Consider the following 19,330-nt stretch of genomic DNA (forward strand, 5'->3'; position numbering starts at 1 on the left):
TCATTTTTTTGCAATGATTGTGTTATTTTTGTAATAAAAATTCTTGTGATAACCTATTGAGTCCTTTATAAAATCAGGATGGCAGGCTTTGGGGGTGCTTTCCAGAGTTTAAATTTTATGATCTAAGTGACTTAGTTTTATTTGGAACAGCAGCTTTGCCAATTGGATCAGTAAATGAGGAGGAAAAGATTATTTTTGCACCATCAACTTCTATCTTTGTGCAGCACTCTAAACATCACAGATAAGGTAAATGAGAAATGCAAATCCTTGCTAAAAATTACTTTTCACACGTTTTGACAGTTTTAAAGTGTTTTGTTCTTTTTCCTTCAAAGAGCTTCAAAATAAAAAGTGGTGAACTTTGGAAAACAACATTCTCAACCACAAACCACCAAACCACCTGGGAAAAGGAAAGGCCAGGAAAATCCAAGCAGGAGGAGAATTTGGGGTTTCCTGACCCAGTTGTATAAGAAATAGGGGAAAGGAAATAAAAAGAAAAGAAGGTAGTAAATATGAGCACATGTGCCACGGTGTCACAATGTAGGCACACCACTCCTCGCAAGCCTGCTTTGAGGGAACTGCTCTGGAGAAATCCATCTGTCCCAGTGAGTCCGCTGGCGCTCAGCCATAACATTTCCAAATTTAGCAAAGAGTTGTGACATTATCTTTTTTTTTTTCCCTTAAACTCTTTCTAGGAAATCTGAGGAAATAATTTTCACTCTTTCTCAAAGCAAGGTTTAAAAAGCTTGAAATTATCAGCGCTAAGACTGCTGTCAGAGGTTACAGGTTGGAGTAAAACCATAACCTTTACAAACTAGCACCTTAAAAAAAAAAAAAGCCTGCGTTTCTGAGCATTCGCCTTTGCCGATTAGTTGGCCTTCATCCTGCAAATCTCGAGAACTCATGGTTTTAAATGCGGCTCCAGCAAATACTTGGAGCATTTCTTTAAGGAAAAAAAGAAAAAAGGAAAAAAAAAAAAAACCCTGCCTTTTAAAGGGGGAAAAGAGGAAAGAAAAGAGGAAAAGAAAGAAAAACAAAGCACATAACTCCTACCTTGATTAATTACAGAATACCCCATCCCCCGCTCACCCTGGGGCCCACACCACCTCCCCTTCCTCTGTTCCTATTGGCGAAAATTCCTCTGTTTCCCTGTGAGCAAATCTATCAAGATGAGAGCCTTAATTCACTCCCGCAGACCTGCGTCAGCTTGCGCAGTTAAGAGAAAAAGAAAAAGAAAGGGGGCTGGGGGTTTTGGGGTGGGGGCGGATACTCAAAACCAGCAAGGACCGGTTGGGGTGGGGGGAGGGAGGAACAGCTCCGCAGGCAGAGCCGGGACAAACCGCCCGCTTGGGAGGAGCGGAATTCTAGAAGCGTCTAGAGGAAAAATCACCACTGCACCTGTGTACCTTGAACACATTTATGGACCAGTTTTCAAAAGCATAGCCAATGTTCACTTTGCTCTCTAGACCAGGGTGGTCCGTAATTAGGTTATTCATTTCTTGGAAAATCTGAAATGTTTAAGATGAAATAGACATTTGCAAATAAATAATCTGATGCATCCGTTAGTGACTTTTCTCTCTCCTCCATTTCCATCCCCTTGGGGATGGAGAGGACAGCGTGGCAAATGCTGTGGGACTGGGGATGCTGGAATTAGAGCTTTTAAGAGATGATCACTGGGCATCTGCAGGGGCTGGAAAAGGGGAAGCCATTTTGCTACAGCAGAGCTGGTTCTTTCCAGTTTTATGCTTCACACAAAATGGCACTGCTCTGGTTTGCCCGTGGTTTGCCTCAGCCCAGTCCTGAGGTGGAACTTCCCCAGCCAGAAAGCTTCCTGCATTCACTAGCAGAGGAACACAAATTGTAGTGGCACCAAAAAAAGAAAAAAAAAAAAGTGGATTTAGAGGCAGGCGCTGCAAAACAGCTGTGCTGGTTCAGGCTGGGACAATGCAGTGCTGCCTCAGGCACTTCTGCCACCAGCTATTCCGGCTCCTATTTTCAGGGCTGATTGCAATTCTCTGCAGCTGGGGCACCCAAGCTGTGCCCACTGCTGGGGTGGAGACACGTCTGGGCGTGTGTGGAGAATGACCAGCATGAAAAGTGCTCCTCCAGCTGTTGTCAGCCTTGCTCTCCGTGGGACACAGACAGCAATTTGTGAAGCCAGGCAAAGCAGAGAGAGCATCTTGTTTCCTTCACTTCCTTTTTCTCCCTGACTCTCTGTACTGGTCCAGAATCCCTAATTTGAAACCTTTAGGGGCCATACATAGCTCAAATTTTTAAAAAAAAATTTTTTTTCTTCTTTTTTGCAAATTTAGGAAGGTAGGAAGATACATTGTATTTTACACATGTGGCAGTGCTCCTAATTGAAGCATGTTAATATTTCTGGCAGTGAAACAAATGAGTAGCAAGTAAATTCTGGTCAGATTTTGCCCCTAAATGAGTTTAGGTCAGAGCAAGGTTTGCCACCAAATTTTGTTTTCAGAGTTCTTTGCACTTTAGAATTGCCGATTTGGGTAATCAGTACCTACTAAATATCTCCTCTCTGGCTCTTTCCACTCCTCCATCTCTCCCCTTAATTTTCCAAGCCCCATCTCCTTAGCCCCTCCCCTCCAATCTCCCCTCCAAATCAGTGCATGTAGACCACTGTGGGTCCCAAGAAAACTTCTGTGTCACAAAGAGGCAAGCACAGCACTATCCTGGTGACCCAGGAGAAGGAAGGGGGCATTCTTTACACCAAAACTGGGGAAAGACAGCAGAGAGACTGCATAAGACTTTAGTGCCATGACATCTAGGAGCATTTGCCAGGTTGGGAGACAACCCCCCCCCCTTGGCTGGAAGTAAGAGGTTATCAGGGTGTTCCCTGATTCCATCATCAATGGCAGCCATGAAGCACAGCTCTCAAATGGCTTTACGGGTGGCGCAGGTAAGAAATCAGCAAGGGGGGCCTTGAGAGGAGCGAGGGAGAGGCTGTTTTGTGCTCACTTAACCCCTCCTGGACAGTTCCAAATAATGGGGTGGCTGCTGGATGGGAAGATGGACTTTAGATCCTGCCTTAAGGCAGTGGCACAGATATTGGTTGTGAAATCCTAGGAGAACTTGGAAAAGTTTGGAAATAATATGACAGTAATTTCCACTAAATCAGCAAGTGGAAGTATAGGCCTTGGAATCAGAGGAGAGTATGGCCCATTTCTCTGATGTTCATTTTGAAACACCTACCTCTTCCAAGATAAGATAAGCCTCAAAGTTGAAGTTACCATTCCATTCTCTGATTAACATTTCTTCATACTCCTTGTCCAGCAGAACCTAGGATAAATCAATCATCCATGTGATTAGTTTATGGCCATGCATTTGAATCTGCAATCATGAAGGAAATGGTGACATTCACGTGTCCAGTCCCAAGCATTCTTCTTCTTGTCCCAAAGACTTTGGGGTCATACCTTTCACTTATTCTGCAGCACCCTGAAAGGAGATGGGGCATTAGTGGGACTCTAATCTAGCCGGATGCTGCAAATATAGGATGACAGTCAGTCCTGTGGTTGTCTTATGGCTCATTCTCCCTCTCTGAGAACCCAGGGTCTGAGGTAACCTCCAATTAAAAACTAAGTGAATAGTATCTTAGTTTTACCCACTTTTACTAACACCCTTCAGTTTGTACTTTTATTCATGTCAGATACTCTCTTTGCCCTTTCCATTACATTTTTTTATCACCGTATCCCTTTTGTGCCAAATGCCGAAAAAGAGGGACAAGCCCTCCTACCCACTCTGCAGGGAAGCCCAAACCGTAGGAAGGCCATAGTGGCACCCACAGATCCCTTCCCTGGCAGAGGGTACCCAAAGGTAAAAGAGGGTGAACCTTTTTTGTATATGGACCAGAAAGCCTCTGAACAGGGGGCTGTGGGATAATTACCTGAACATCTTCAATCATGATGGAATAAACAATTCCCTGGGACTCTAAGAAACCTTTGACTGCTTGGATGCTGACAAAGGGAACTTGGACATGGGTTGTCTCTCCTGGGATGGTGGTGATTTCCAGAAATCAAGCTGAAAGGGGTGAAAGGCCAAGGCATCGCTGGGTCATTCCAGGAAAATAGACATGGACAGATGTCAAGAAATCAGTTCCTATCTACTTTACGGCAAGCCTTCAAGACTAGAATCACTGTGGAATCATTATGATATTGCAAAAAGGGTTTTTCAATATCCAAGCATCAGCATATGTGTTATATTGTTTTTTCCCATATGGTTAGGTATTAACACTGGCAGAAGATAAAGATTATTTAAAACTATGGCAGTTTTTTTTTAAAACAACTGACATTCAAGTGATCCAATTCATTTCATAACAAGAATATTAATACTCTAAATTATTTAGGAGGAAAATAATGCATTAAAGGTGTTCAACAATTTTTCAAAATAACTTTCATATTCAACTTTGCTTGTCATTCTTACAAAACACATGTGAGATAGAAGAATGGTGTATTTATCCTCTCTATATTGAGAAAGTGAGACACAGGGAAGTAGGTGACTTGCCCGATTTCACATAATTGGGCCTACAGCCTAGATTTTCTGAGGTCCAGCTCCATGAGTTAGCAATCCACACATCTCATCAGAGAAGACAAGGCACAATGCAAAGTAAGAGACCTCAATCGTCATGTCTAACAGGGGAGTATCTACTCTGGAAAACAGAAGCCTGAAGATGTTCTTCAGCCTCCAGTTCCACCAGACTTTTTATTTGTTCTTCATTCCCTGGTATAATCTCAAGAACTTGGTCTGTAAAGAATATTAACCACAGACATGACCTTGAAAACAAAACGTAGACACTGTTTCCTGCTGCCTTCTGCTCCTATTAGTTTTTACATATAAGAGGTTAATGCAGCAGTCAATAATCTCTTTGACAACTGAGAAACTAATAAATAGTGTACTGACCCACATCCCCCAGAATGAGCAGTTAATAGAACGGCTTTACTTCCCCTAAGGAAATGTTATCTAAGTAATAATTAAAAGCTGTAACTAATTCTAGCAGGAAGTTTGCAGTAAAGTTACCTTTCCTTTAGTTAATGATTATTTATCAAACAACACCTGCTGCTCATAAAGCATTGGCTTTTAAAACTTGTCTGTTCCTGCTTTCCAGAACTAAAAAAAAAGTAGAATAATTAATTTGGTGCTTATAAGTGTTCAAAGAATTAAATTTACATCTGGGTAGACCTAAGGTGTTTTTGTTGTTAACTAAAGTGTATCAGAGTTCCATCTCTAAATCCCATTCATGTGGCCCAAATTTGTGATATGGCTAAAGACAATAAATCATGGTGGGTGTGTGTGTGAAAGAGAGAGACACACAATGAGGAATAAAGGATATCAAGGACAGACACCTTGGCAGCAAAGAGAAGTTGTAAAATAAGCAAATACACATTCTTAGAAAAAAGTTGAGTGGTAGAGCTAGATTCTTGCAGCCCTTCCTTGATGGCAACGGTTTTTCCTCTCTCCCCTTCTCTGAGTAGGCTGACTTCCCTAGTCACTGCCCTGCCCGTATGTGCAGTGGAGAAGGAACTGGTACAAAGAGCCATAATAAAGGACCAGAATCCCGATCATCTGAAACAAAGTACCACACAATTTTCAGTGAACTCCTGCAGAATACACAAGTGAGCTCTTCAAGGCTCTCCTGCCTCCCAGTATCCACCGGCCACAGATGGTCTGAAAATTCTTCCATTTGAGTCTCATTCCTTTTGGTTAATGCACAGACTCCCAGGAGTCCTCCTTTAAAATGAGAAGGCACTGGGAAAAGTAATACAGCGGGCTAATATTTCCTGGTGTGTGTTCTAAGGCGTAGTAGCCCTTTGGGTTGTTCAGCATAAAAAAAAAAATAAGAGGTGGGGCGAGTTCAATGATCAAAAAAAAAAAAGTAAAAAAAGAGAGCTGCAGCCACATAGATATCTCCTCTTATAGATTTACAGTGCACATTAATTTAGTGAACATTCCTAGAAATTCTGTAATTTGTTTAACCCTCTGATTCCCAAATTTATTTTGGGAATGTCCACTTTTTGGGGGTCCAAATTTATTTGGCCACTTCATTAGTTCCCTGGGACACTCTTCAAGAAATGCTGCCTAAAGCTCTGTAGAATTTTGAAACCAAAGTACTTTGGAGCAAAGATGGATCCATGAGGGTTGGATTTGGGCTGAAGTCTGCAGCCCTTGTCCTCCCACTTCATGAACTCCCACTGCCTGGACGCTAGATCTGAAGATGACGAGGACCTGGGCTGACATGGAGGATGAAGCCCAGAAAGCTAGGGAGGAGGGTGGGGGAATAACCCATCACCTGCTGAGATGACACTGAGACAAATGACCAAACAGCTTTATTTTCACACATGTCTCTCTGGATCATCAGCAGGAAAATGATTAAGAACAAAGAGAAATAGGATGCAGTTTTCACTTTTGCTTTCCTTCTTTAAATGTCATTCAGCTCTCTTTTTTTTTTTTTTTTTTTTTTGTCTTTTGTCTTTGTTGTTGTTGTTATTGTTGCTATTTCTTGGGCCGCTCCCGCGGCATATGGAGGTTCCCAGGCTAGGGGTTGAATCGGAGCTGTAGCTGCCGGCCTACGCCAGAGCCACAGCAACTCGGGATCCGAGCCGCGTCTGCGACCTACACCACAGCTCACGGCAACGCCGGATCGTAACCCACTGAGCAAGGGCAGGGATCGAACCCGCAACCTCATGGTTCCTAGTCGGATTCGTTAACCACTGTGCCACGACGGGAACTCCAGCTCTCTTTTTTTTAAAGTCACTCATTCCTATTATTTCCTCTATCCCCTCTCTGAATCTAAAAGAACTCTGAAAATGCCACTTACACTCACTATTCTGCAACAATCCAGTGAGAGACTCTGTAAATCAGATGTGGAAAATTCAAGCAGACACCAGTAAGCACAACTTACCCCACAAATGGTTCTCAACAGTAGATGTGCCCCAAAAGGGCACCAAAAAAGCAGGATTAATCTCATCGTCAAGGGTCTTCTAAGAGTTCAAAATTCAGTGTCACTCCTGAACTTGATTTATAGGGACCATGGCTGAGCAGATCTTTTGGCAGTCAAAGAACACAAGTCAATTACCACATGGTAAAATTCCCACCTGCACATCAAATTCTCAAGGTTGTAGACACCCACCTGTGTGATATCACCAATCCATACATTTTCCATTCCTATAATGAGACAACAAACTTTGATGGAAAGAAAACAAAATTGCTAGAGCATATCAAGGGCAATCGTGCATATATGATTTAGAACACAAAGTGCCACTAACTCTGACCAGTGATAGAAACCAGATTAATAGACCTAGAGGTTAAAGTCCTTTCTGGGTCTCTGACAGAAAAAGGGCACAGCATTTATAGTAATTACTCAGGCATCCTGTCTATCACATTCCATTAGTTGGCTCATTTGTTTATTTTTATAATGTTTACCCTAAAACACTGCAATCACTTAGTCCACATCTGCTGAATCTCCCTGTAGATATGGCTGTTCCAGTCCTCACTCAATATTAAAACAAAACAGAAGGCCTTTTAATATTCAATTTTGAACTCTTTCTAAAGTGATCCATCTGCATTTGTACTAAATTGATGTCCCTGTTTCTGTGCTTTTTCCTAAAATGAAAATGTCTTTCTAATTATGATAATGAAATTGCTTGTTATAGAAAGTTTGGATTAAAAGGAAGTGTTTTATTTAATCACCAATAATTCCTCCACTCAAAGAAAGTCATGTGGTATATATCTTTCCAAACTTCTATGTTTTAGAGCTTTTTCTTAAACAAAGATTAGACAATAACATATATTCTGATTTTTAGGCAAAAATTTTTTTAAATAAGTGTGATTTTTCCTTGTCTGGAAACACAGATCTACATTAATCTGACTTGTTCTTCACTGCAAAAGGAGAAAATAGAAAATACACCATTCTGTTTTTAGGAATCATACTTCATTGTATTTTAGTCATTCACATACATTATATTCAGCCTAGCAAGTATCAACCAACAGACACAAGGAAATTTTCATCTGTCCTTTGTGTGTTAAATTCTTTATATGCACACATTTTAAATCCCTAGGTTAGAATCTGAAGTACCTGAAGAAAGGTATACATATGATGTTTCTGGTTTTTTTCATTCTTTTGGGTATTGGGAAGGAGAAACCAAAAGGCAGAGGTCATAATGCATCCTCATGTCCCCAGCACCTATCAAGTAGACAGTAGTCACTGAAATTAATTTAACTTAGAGAATCAATAAAATCTTCTTGGAAAAGATGGAGCCTGAACTGAGTCTTAGGGTAGGTATGGTTTGCTGAGAAGAGTATGGATTTCTGGAGGTAAGAAACTATGAGAAAGGTAGAGAACTCGGGGTGGGGGTTTAACGGTACATTATAGGAATTTATCTCCCCTACAATACACTTTCAAAAGGAAATTTTTACTAAGAGATACTACCCAATGAGTTGAGTTCACCATAAGTGTTAGGAACGTGATAGCTCTCTTTTCTCCCTGAAAAAGATAGTGGGAATGAGCCTAGAGCCACAGTAGGGATCCAACTGAAGCTTGGATCTCTTGAGAAGTGACTTGTACAAAGCCCTGGGGTGATCCCTCATTCCTGAGCCTCAGGCATTCTAAAAAAGAAGGAAGACCCAGAGATGATTCCTGAGATGAAGAAAATAAACATTTCCTGGAATGGATGAAAATAGTAATTTTAGGAGTTCTCCTCATGGCACAGTGGAAATAATCCAACTAGGAACCATGAGGTTACAGATTTGATCCCTGGCCTCACTCAGTGGGTTAAGGATCTGGCTTTGCCATGAGCTGTGGTGTAGGTTCCAGACATGGCTCGGATCTGATGTTGCTACGGCTGTGGCATAGGCTGGCAGCTGTAGCTCCAATTAGACCCCTAGCCTGGGAACCTCCATATGCTGCAGGTGTGACCCTAAAAAGAAAAAAAAAAGAAAAAGAAATTGGAGGAGGAGAAAGCACAAGCCTTAGTAGGAGGCTGTGGGGAAAACTCCAGAAATCACTATTGCTTCTGTTACTGACAATATTAACAGATCCTTACCAGAATAGAGTATTCATCTTTTCTATTGCCTCATCTTTTTAAAAGATGGGTTGAAATCATTTATTTTTTATTTATTTTTGCTTTTTAGGGCCGCACTCACGGCATACGGAAGTTCCCAGGCTAGGGGTTGAACTGGAGCCACAGCTACGGTCTACGCCACAGCCACAGCAACGCCAGATCTGAGCGGCGTCTATGACCTACACCACAGCTCACAGCAATGCCAGATCCTTAATGCACTGAGCGAGGCCAGGGATCAAACCCTCATGCTCATGGATCCCAGCTGGGATAGTTAACCGCTGAGCCACAAAGGGAACTTCCAGGTTTTTTTAGATAGATATATTGAGATATATATGGATACAATAAAGTGCATATATTTTAAATATGCCATTTGAAAAGTTTTGATACATGTATACACCCCAGGAAACCATCACCACAATCCACACATCTCGAATATATCCATCAACCCCCATAAGATCTGTTTTTGAGAATCACTGAGAAACTCTCCAGATGGAGAGAGATCATTGAAGCTCCCTTGTTTTGCAGATGAGGAAATGAGACCCCAGGGTGAGAAGTGACTTGTACAAAGCCCTGGGGTGATCAGGGGGAGAGCAGGCATCCTCAGACCCAGGGGTCACAACTCAGGCACTCTGGGCTATCCATTCATCCAAGGTATTTCCACTCAGCTCTAGGAAAAGGCCATTTTAGACCAAACACCGCTTTATCAGCCTATCCCTGGGGAAGCTGCAATTCAGAAAGAGAAAGATGATAGCTCTCTGTAGAAAAGTGCTCTCACCGCATGTTACTTCTTATTAAGGACGATGTTAGGCACACTTCTCACTTCTGCCCTTTAACCGGAGAAAGTGAGTAGCCTAATAAGGAAAGTAAGACACTGAATGGAATCATAGGAGACAGGACTATAAATTAAACCCTTCAGTAGAGTTACCAGACTCCAAAGTACTTCAAAATCAAAACTCTGAATACCTTTGGACATAGAAACATTATTACTCATAGTAAAAAGAGTTCTACAACTCTATCAGTAAACTATTAATGATACATTTTAGAACATTATGGATTACATAGACTTCTGTGTTCTGACTAGAAAATGCACAAAATCAGTGTCTGAAAAAAATGTCTTCCAAGTTTCAACCAAACTTTAAAACAAATTTTCCACCAAAGGAAAATGAATATTATATCAGAATTGCTTGATTTTCTGCCACACACGAACAAGGCAACATTTAGAACTTACAGTATTGCTTTGTTTTGACAAATATCCCATGGTTATGTACAGTAGTTTCCCCTTATCTGCAGTTTCTTTTTCCAAGGTTTCAGCTACCCGAGGTCAACCAAGACCCAAAGATTTTAAATGGAAATTTGCAGAAATAAATGATTCATAATTTTAAATTGCATGCCATCCTGAGCAGCTAGAAAAGCCTCTTTTCATTCTGCTCCATCCCACCCAGGTCATGAATCACCCCTTGGTCCAGGACAACCTGACCGTTAGTCCCATAGTAGCCACCTCAATTGTCAGGGGGACTGTCACAACATTGCAGTGCTTATGCTCAAGTAACCCTTATTTTACTTAATAATGGCTCCAAAGTACAGGAGTGCTATTGGCAATTGGGATATACCAAAGAGAAGATGAAAGTTGCTTCCTTTAAGCGAAAAAATGAAAGTTCTCAACCTAATAAGGAGAGAAATAAATTGTGTGCTGAAGTTGCTAAGGTCTACAGTAAGAATGAATCTTCTCTCCATGAAATTGTGAAAAAGGAAAAAGGAAAATTCCTGCTAGTTTTGATGCTGCACCTCAAAGCTAGGCCACAGTGCACAATAAGTGCTTAGCTGAGATGGAAAAAGTGTTAAATTTTACAAAATATTTTGAGAAAGACCACATTCACATAACTTTTATTAGTCTATTGTTATAATTTTTCTATTTTATTATTAATTATTGTTACCATCTTACTGTGCCTAATTTGTAAATTAAATTTTATCATGGGGGAGTTCCCATCGTGGCGCAGTGGTTAACGAATCCGACTAGGAACCATGAGGTTGCGGGTTTGGTCCCTGCCCTTGCTTAGTGGGTTAACGATCCGGCGTTGCCGTGAGCTGTGGTGTAGGTTGCAGATGCGGCTCGGATCCTGCGTTGCTGTGGCTCTGGCGTAGGCAGACCCCTAGCCTGGGAACCTCCATATGCCGCGGGAGCGGCCCAAGGAATAGCAAAAAGACAAAAAAAAAAAAAAAAAAAAAATTATCATGGGTATGTATGTACAGGAAAAAACATACTATATAAAGGGTTCAGTATTATCCACAGTTTCAGGCATCCACAGGGGGTCTTATAGCATATCCCCCATGGATAAGGGTGGGGGAGAACTACTGTAAGCTATTAACACTAGAACAAGTGGGATGAGAGGTACACATGAACTCTCAATACCATCTCAGAAACTTTTCTGTAAAGCTAAAATTATTCCAAACATTACTCCAAAATAAAACATTTATTTACAAAAAAACCCCCAGAGTTCCCTTTGTGGCTCTGCAGTTAACCAACCCGACTAGTATCCATGAGGACACAGCTTCAATCCCTGGCCTTGCTCAGTGGATTAAGGATCCAGCATTGCTGTGAGCTGTGGTGTAGGTTGCAGATGCGGCTAGGATCTGGCATTGCTGTGGCACAGGCCAGGAGCTACAACTCCTATTTGACCCCTAGTCTGGGAACATCCATGTGCCAAGGATGTGGCCCTAAAAAGTAAAAATAGATAAACTAAAAACAAATAAATAAACAAACAAACAAACAAACCTACCTTCTGGAGGAGTTCCCATCTTGGTTCAGCAGTTAATGAATCTGACTAGCATCCATGAGGACACAGGTTCGATTCCTAGTCTTGTTCAGTGGGTTAAAGGTCCAGCATTGCTATGGCTGTGGTGTAGGCCAGCAGCTACAGGTCCAACTGGACCCCTAGCCTGAGAACCTCCATATGATGTGGGTACAGCCTTAAAAAGCAAAAAAAAAAAACAAAACAAAAAAAAAAAACAAACTTCTGGGTAGTTCCCATTTTGGCTCTGTAGTAACAAACCCGACTAGTATCCATGAGAATGCAGGTTTGATCCCTGGTCTTGTTCAGTGGGTTAAGGATCCTGTGTTGCTCTGAGCTGTGGTGTAGGTTGCAGACACTGCTAGGCTCCTGCATTGCTATGGCTGTGGCTTAGGCCGGCAGCTGCAGCTCCAATTCAACCCCGATCCTGGGAACCTCCATATACTGCAGGTGCAGCCCTAAAAGGCAAAAAAAAAAAGGGTATAAAAAAACTTGTGGAAGTCACATGCAAAAACAATGAAAAGGCAAACAAGGGGCAAGTGGGAAACATCTGCAGCATGTACTCGAATGGTTTAATATTCTCACTATGTGGACGGCACTTACAAAACTCCACAAGAAAGTACCTTGAAGAAAATGGGCAATAACAAAAACAGGTGAGTTTCTGCTGTAGTGCAACAGGATCAGTGGCATCTTGGGAGCACTGGGATGCAGGTTTGATCCTCAGCCTGGTACAGTGGGTTAAGGATCCAGCATTGCCAAAGTTTCAGCTTAGGTCACAACTGCAGCTCGGATCTGATCCCTAGCCCAGGAACGCCACATGCCACAGGGAAGCGAAAAAGATAAAGGAAAAAAAAAAAAAAAAAAAAAAAAAAAAAAAAAGCAGGTCAAACAAACATACACAAACACACAAATAGATGGAAAAATTGGTTTTTTTAAGTCCAACATCTATAGTAACCAAAGAAATGCTTTTTTGTTTGTTTTGAGGGCCGAACTCGCAGGATATGGAACTTCCTGGGTTAGGGGTCAAATCAGAGCTACAGCTGCTGGTCTATGAGCTGCCAGTCTATATAACAGCTGCAGCCACAGCCTCGGAGGATCCGAGCTGCATCTGCGATCTATACCACAGTTTATGGAAATGCCAGATACTTAACCCATTGAGCAAGGCCAGGGATCAAACCCATATCCTCATGGATACTAGTCAGGTTCATTAACCCTGAGCCACAATGGGAACTCCCAAGAAATACTTTTATTTATTCATTTATCTATTTTGTCTTTTTAGGTTCACACCCAAGCATAGAGGGGTTCCCAGGCCAATTGGACCTATAACTGCCAGCCTACACCACAGCCACAGCAATGCAGGATTCAAGCTGCATCTGCGACTTACATCACAGCTCACAGCATCGCCAGATCCCCAACTCACTGAGCAAGGCCAGGGACTGAACCTGTGTCCTCATGGATGCTAGTCAGATTTGATTCCACTGAGCCACGATGAGAACTCCAAGAAATGCTATTTTTAAAATGAGATGCCATTCTTTTTTCACCAATTAAGTTGGTAAAGTTGTTCAGTTTTTTGTTTATAGTGGATCTTTGTTTGCTTGTTTTTAATATCACCCAGAATTGATGAGGGTTTGGGAAAATGGGCTCTAGTGTAATGTACACTGTTACAGCCTTCCAAGAGGGGGATTTAGCAATTCAAATCCATAAACTTACAGATATGAGTCTCTCACCCATTCTGCTTTTAGGAATTTATTCTATGGAGATCATCATGGATACACACAAAGATTTACCTAATGCTTATATTGTTTCAAATGGTGAAAAATCAGAAAAATGCTAGTGTCTTCTAATTAGCAACTGGTTAAATCAAACAGAACAAATCCATACCAACCAAAGATGAGGGGCCATTAAAAATAATTTATAAGAATACTAAGAATATGTAAAAGCATGGGAAGATGGTTACAGAATACTAAGGTTTTTTTTTAAGTCACTTTCAAAATAAAACTTGCACTCAAAAGGATGATTATAAAGGAAAGAAATACAACAAAAATTTAAACAAATGATTTGTCTATACCTTTCTGTGTGGTTAACAGTAACTTTAATTTTCTTCAACTTGCTTATAATGTACACAAAAAGAAGGAAAGAAAAGACCAAACCTCCCTCTAAGGTGGGGTGGAAAACCACAGATCCTGGCATCTTTCCTTATACCTTGGTCCCTGCTGGGTCTGTCATTCCCTTCTGATGCTGTGCTTTCTAGCCTGGCTTTCATTTTGGTTGTGAGTCCCCAGTGTGGGTTCACCCTAACACTCCATTTTCCCACCTTCCTGTAGATTGGGGTTCCCCAGAGCTCGCCGCCCTTGCAGCTCTCTGCTGCCCTCACCTGCCACCAGCAAACCACCTAAATACAAAACTATCATATAATCCAGCAATCCCACTCCTGTGCATATATCTGGACAAAACTTTCATTCAAAAAGATACATTCACCTGTATGTTCATAGCAGTACTAGTCATAATAGACAAGACATGGAAGCAACCTAAATGTCCATCAACAGGTGAATGGATCAAGAAGATATGGTACATATATACAATGGAATACTACTCAGCCATAAAAAAGAATGAAATAATGCCATTTTCAGCAACATGGATGCAACTAGAGATTATCAAACCAAGTGAAGTAAATAAGCCAGAAGGAGAAAGATAAATACCATATGATATTACTTATATGTGGAACCTAAAATATGGCACAAATGAACCTATCTACAAAACAGAAACAGACTCGCAGATATTCAGACCAGATCTGCAGTTACCAAGGGAGGGGGGAGGGAACGGGATGGACTGGGAGTTCAGGGTTAGTATATGTAAACTACTACACTTAGAATGGATAAGCAATGAGGTCCTACTGCATGGCACTGGGAACTATATCTGGTCTCTTGGTATAGACCATGATGGAAGATATTATAAGAAAAGGAATGTGTAGAGTGACATATATATATGTCACTTTGCTGTACAGCAGAAATTGGCACAACATTGTAACTCGACTCTAAAAAAAAATTTTTTTTTTAGATTGTAGCCACTAGTCATACATGGCTATTGACCACTTAAAATAGGACTAATTTTCACTTGTGATGGATCATGATGGAGGATAATGTGAGAAAAAGAATGTATATATATATGTATGTATGTGTGTGTGTGTGTGTGTGTGCACGCACATGTGTGACTGGGTCACTTTGCTGTACAGTAGAAAATTGACAGAACACTAAACCAACGATAGTGGAAAAAATAAAAATCATTAAAAAGTGAAAAAAATAAAATATGACTAATTTTAATTACCTTTAACTCAAATTTAAAAACTGAAGCAGACTAAAATATTCTTCCTTCAAAAACAATTTAATGTTTTGGTAGGGCATCTTAACGGTTGAAAATTTAGCATCCAAGTTGAGATATGCTTCAAGTGTAAAATACATACCAGATTTCAGAGTATGAAAATAAGAAGGTAAAATATGTCATTAATAATTTTTATATTCATTACATGTCAAAATGATAGCATTTTGGATATACTGAGTTAATGAATTACATTATTAAAATTAATTTCACTTGTTTCCTTTTACCATTTTTTAATGTAGTTACTAGATAATTTAAAATGACCTATGTGGCTTGCATTAAATTTCTTTCTTTTTTTTTTTTTTTTTGTCTTTTTGCCATTTCTGGGCCACTCCCACGACATATGGAGGTTCCCAGGCTAGGGGTCTAATCGGAGCTGTAGCTGCCAGCCTACCTACGCCAGAGCCACAGCAACACTGGATCTGAGCCACGTCTGCGACCTATACCACAGCTCACGGCAACGCCCGGATCGTTAACCCACTGAGCAAGGGCAGGGATGGAACCCACAACCTCATGGTTCCTAGTCGGATTCGTTAACCACTGCGCCATGACGGGAACTCCTGCATTAAATTTCTATTGGACAGCACTGGTCTAGAGAAAAAAGAAAGTGCTATCTAAACAAACACATTATATGTTCCCGGAAATGTATATAAAAGCTTAATACATAAAAGTTAAACAATAGACTTAACCTGATAAAACAGTGAGGTAGTTCATTCTCAAGAGCCAAAAAGTACCAAAAAGTCCCTAATTTTTTTCTTTTTATGGTTTTCTGATTATTTAATCTTTTCAAAGAATCAACTTTTGGTTTTGTTGATATTTTTTCCTATTTTTTTCTTCTCTATATTTATTTTTACTTTCATCTTTTTTTTTTTTTTACAGCCGCAACTGTGGCATATGGAAGTTCTCCAGCTAGGGGTCCAATCAGAGCTGTAGCTGCCAGCCTATGCCACAGCCACAGCAATGCCAGATCCAATCTGCATTGTGGCAACACCAGCTCCTTAACCTATAGAGCAAGGCTAAGTATAGAACCCTCATCCTCATGGACACTATGTCAGGTTTTTAACCCGCTCAGCCACAGCAGGAACTCCAAAGTCCCTAATTTCAGTGTGCATTAAATAATGGCCCTTTATTCCAACTACAAAAGTAATTCATGTTGTTCATTAAGAATTGAAAGGAGTTCCCGTCGTGGCACAGTGGTTAACGAATCCGACTAGGAACCATGAGGTTGTGGGTTCCATCCCTGCCCTTGCTCAGTGGGTTAACGATCCGGGCGTTGCTGTGAGCTGTGGTGTAGGTTGCAGACGCGGCTCGGATCCTGCGTTGCTGTGGCTCTGGCGTAGGCCAGTGGCTACAGCTCCGATTAGACCCCTAGCCTGGGAACCTCCATATGCCGTGGGAGCGGCCCAAGAAATAGCAAAAAAAGAAAAAAAAGACAAAAGACATAGAGTGACAGACTGGACCAAAAAAAAAAAAAAAAAAAAAAAGAATTGAAACATTACTGAAATAACTCAGAATGTTAAGTTATCCCCAGAGATAATTAATAATTTGAGCTATAAAAAAACATACTGTTATTACCGGTTATTTTTATAAGTGCAAAATGACACCATATTTTAGGGAGAGCTAAATTATATTCCACAATGTGGATATACTGTAATTTATTGAACCAATTCCTTATTTATAGCATCTAATTTTTCACTATTTTAAAGCATAAGGAACACTCCTGTATTACCTTTGTATAATTTTTATATTTCTTCTTCTAAAGTAATATTCTCATGGTTAAAACATTCAAATATTGCAGAAAATTACAGCAAAAAAGTGACTATCTCTCTTGTTGCCCCTCCTCCCGGTCCCAATCTGTATCTCTGATGATTATTACCAGCTAGGTATATATATTTTTATCAAAATTGTTTCGTGCCTATATTAATTAGCTTATTTTCTTCTTTTACAAAATTTGAGACTATACATAATGTCCAACTTGCTTTTTAACTTAAAAATATATTTAGTAAGCAACAAGGACATACTATACAGCACCAGGAATTACACCCATTATATTGTAATTAATTATAATGGAGTATATAATCTCCAAAAACACTGAATCACTATGCTGTACATTTGAAACAAACACAATATTGTAAATCAACTATAATTTTAAAATGAGAGGAAAAAACACATACATTTACGTATACACAAAGGCAAAATCATGATTTTTCTCAACTCATAGGGAATACCAAGGGTTGAAACCTGAGAGGGAAGGCTTGGCCTTTACAAATCCCTGGGCTTAGTGTCAACCTAGCCTCAGATATAGATTCTAAAGGTTTCAATAAAACAAATACTTGCTACATTTACTTTTTCACACTTATTCCTGTCATACATGGAGAATACCAGGCCCAGGGGAGATACCATATATGCTCAAACAGAAAATGCAATGCTGAAGGCTATTTTCCCTGAGAAAATCCAAAAAGATGTATTTTAAAATTTTTGGCTAAGTTCTCATCTATACTCTCTCAATGAATTTTCCAAATGATAGCAATAGGTATGTAATTTTAAAAAGCTGTAGAATTTAGCAGTCATTTCATTTGAATATGCAGTTTACAGAATCAAAATTTTTAAAAAGATGATAGTGACATGGCTTGTAATTAGCAATTTCCTTTGAAGATTCTCATCAAGATTTTTTTTTAATGTCAAGAAACTTGTTTTTGAAGAATAAAAACAATCTCCTGATTTGTTTAAAAAAATTATTTGGGGAAGTTCCCTTTGTGGCGCAACGGTTGACAAACCTGACTAGGAACCATGAGGTTGCGGGTTCCATCCCTGCCCTTGCTCAGTGGGTTAAGGATCTGGCGTTGCCATGAGCTGTGGTGTAGGTCACAGACTTGGCTCGGATCCTGCATTGCTGTGGCTCTGGTATAGGGTGGCAGCTACAGCTCTGATTAGACCCCTAGCCTGGGAATCTCTATATGCCGAGGGAGCAGCCCTCAAAAAGGCAAAAAGACAAAAAAAAAAAAAAAAAAAAAAAAATTATTTGGGAGTTCCCATCGTAGCTCAGCGGTTAATGAACCTGACTGGCATCCATGGGTTAGTAGTGGGTTAAGGATCCGGCGTTTCTGTGAACTATGGTGTAGGTCACAGATACAGCTCAGATCCTGGGATCCCGCCAGCTGTAGACTGGCGGCTACAGCTCCAATTAGACCCCTAGCCTGGGAACCTCCATGTGCCACGGGAGAAGCCCTAGAGAAGACACACACACAAAAAAATTTCTTAAGTATGTATCCACATTTTTTTGTACATATAAAAGGATATTTCCTTTGGACCAATTCTTATGAATGGAACTGCTAGGTCACAAAGTGTGAGCATTTTTTTTATATTCCTAGGTTGTACTGCAAATAAACCTAGGAATATAAATGATTATATGAATTTTCTTTCCCACCAACATTGTTTGCAGGGGCCTGCTTCCCCCAGCTTCCCAATACTGGTATAATCAAATATTGGATCTATGCCAATCTAAAATAAAAATATTTTACCATTTTATTTTGTATTTCTTTGTGAGGTTGAGCACCTTTTTATGTATTTTTTGGTCATCTGTCATTCCTCTTCTGTCAACTTTCTTTTCACATACCCTGACCATTCTTCTACTAACTGGTTTGGTTTTATTTTTAAAACTCTTTATATACTGGGGATATTAGGGTTTGCCCCAATTTTGTTACAAAAATTTTTCCCAGTTTGTCTTTTCACTTCATTTACTGAGATTTATTTTATCCTCTTTCTCTCCAAAAGTTTAAATATTTTTATTCAGTCCAAGTATTGGTCTTCTCTTTTAAGGCTTCTGGGATTTTATTTATACTGTGCTTAGAAAAGTCTTCCCTACTTGAGATTAGGAAACTTTTTTTTTGTCTTTTTGTTGCTCTGCACCTGCGGCATATTTATACTGAGCTTGGAAAAGTCTTCCCTACTTGAGATTAGGAAACTTTTTTTTTGTCTTTTTGTTGCTCTGCACCTGCGGCATATTTATACTGTGCTTGGAAAAGTCTTCCCTACTTGAGATTAGGAAACTTTTTTTTTGTCTTTTTGTCGGGCTGCACCATCAGGCTAGGGTCT

General features: G+C 40.2%; 1 protein-coding gene across 1 annotated transcript in view; it reads right to left on the bottom strand.

The window, feature by feature from the left end:
- CPA2 (carboxypeptidase A2) overlaps window positions 1-19,330 on the bottom strand; it is a 31,178-nt gene that overhangs the window by 5,183 nt on the left and 6,665 nt on the right. Inside the window, exons 2-5 of the mRNA XM_085005452.1 lie at window positions 7,142-7,176; window positions 6,914-7,055; window positions 3,902-4,035; window positions 3,211-3,297 (exon numbers count right to left, since the gene is read on the bottom strand). Coding sequence (XP_084861578.1) covers window positions 3,211-3,297; window positions 3,902-3,919 — 105 coding nt within the window. The 5' untranslated portion in view covers window positions 3,920-4,035; window positions 6,914-7,055; window positions 7,142-7,176. The remainder of the gene's footprint in view (window positions 1-3,210; window positions 3,298-3,901; window positions 4,036-6,913; window positions 7,056-7,141; window positions 7,177-19,330) is intronic.

Source organism: Sus scrofa, chromosome 18, assembly GCF_054392235.1.
Source record: "Sus scrofa isolate SSC_HxYL_T2T_F1_AM1 chromosome 18, Sscrofa_HxYL_maternal_Yorkshire_Landrace_v2.0, whole genome shotgun sequence".
Classification (NCBI taxonomy): domain Eukaryota; kingdom Metazoa; phylum Chordata; class Mammalia; order Artiodactyla; family Suidae; genus Sus; species Sus scrofa.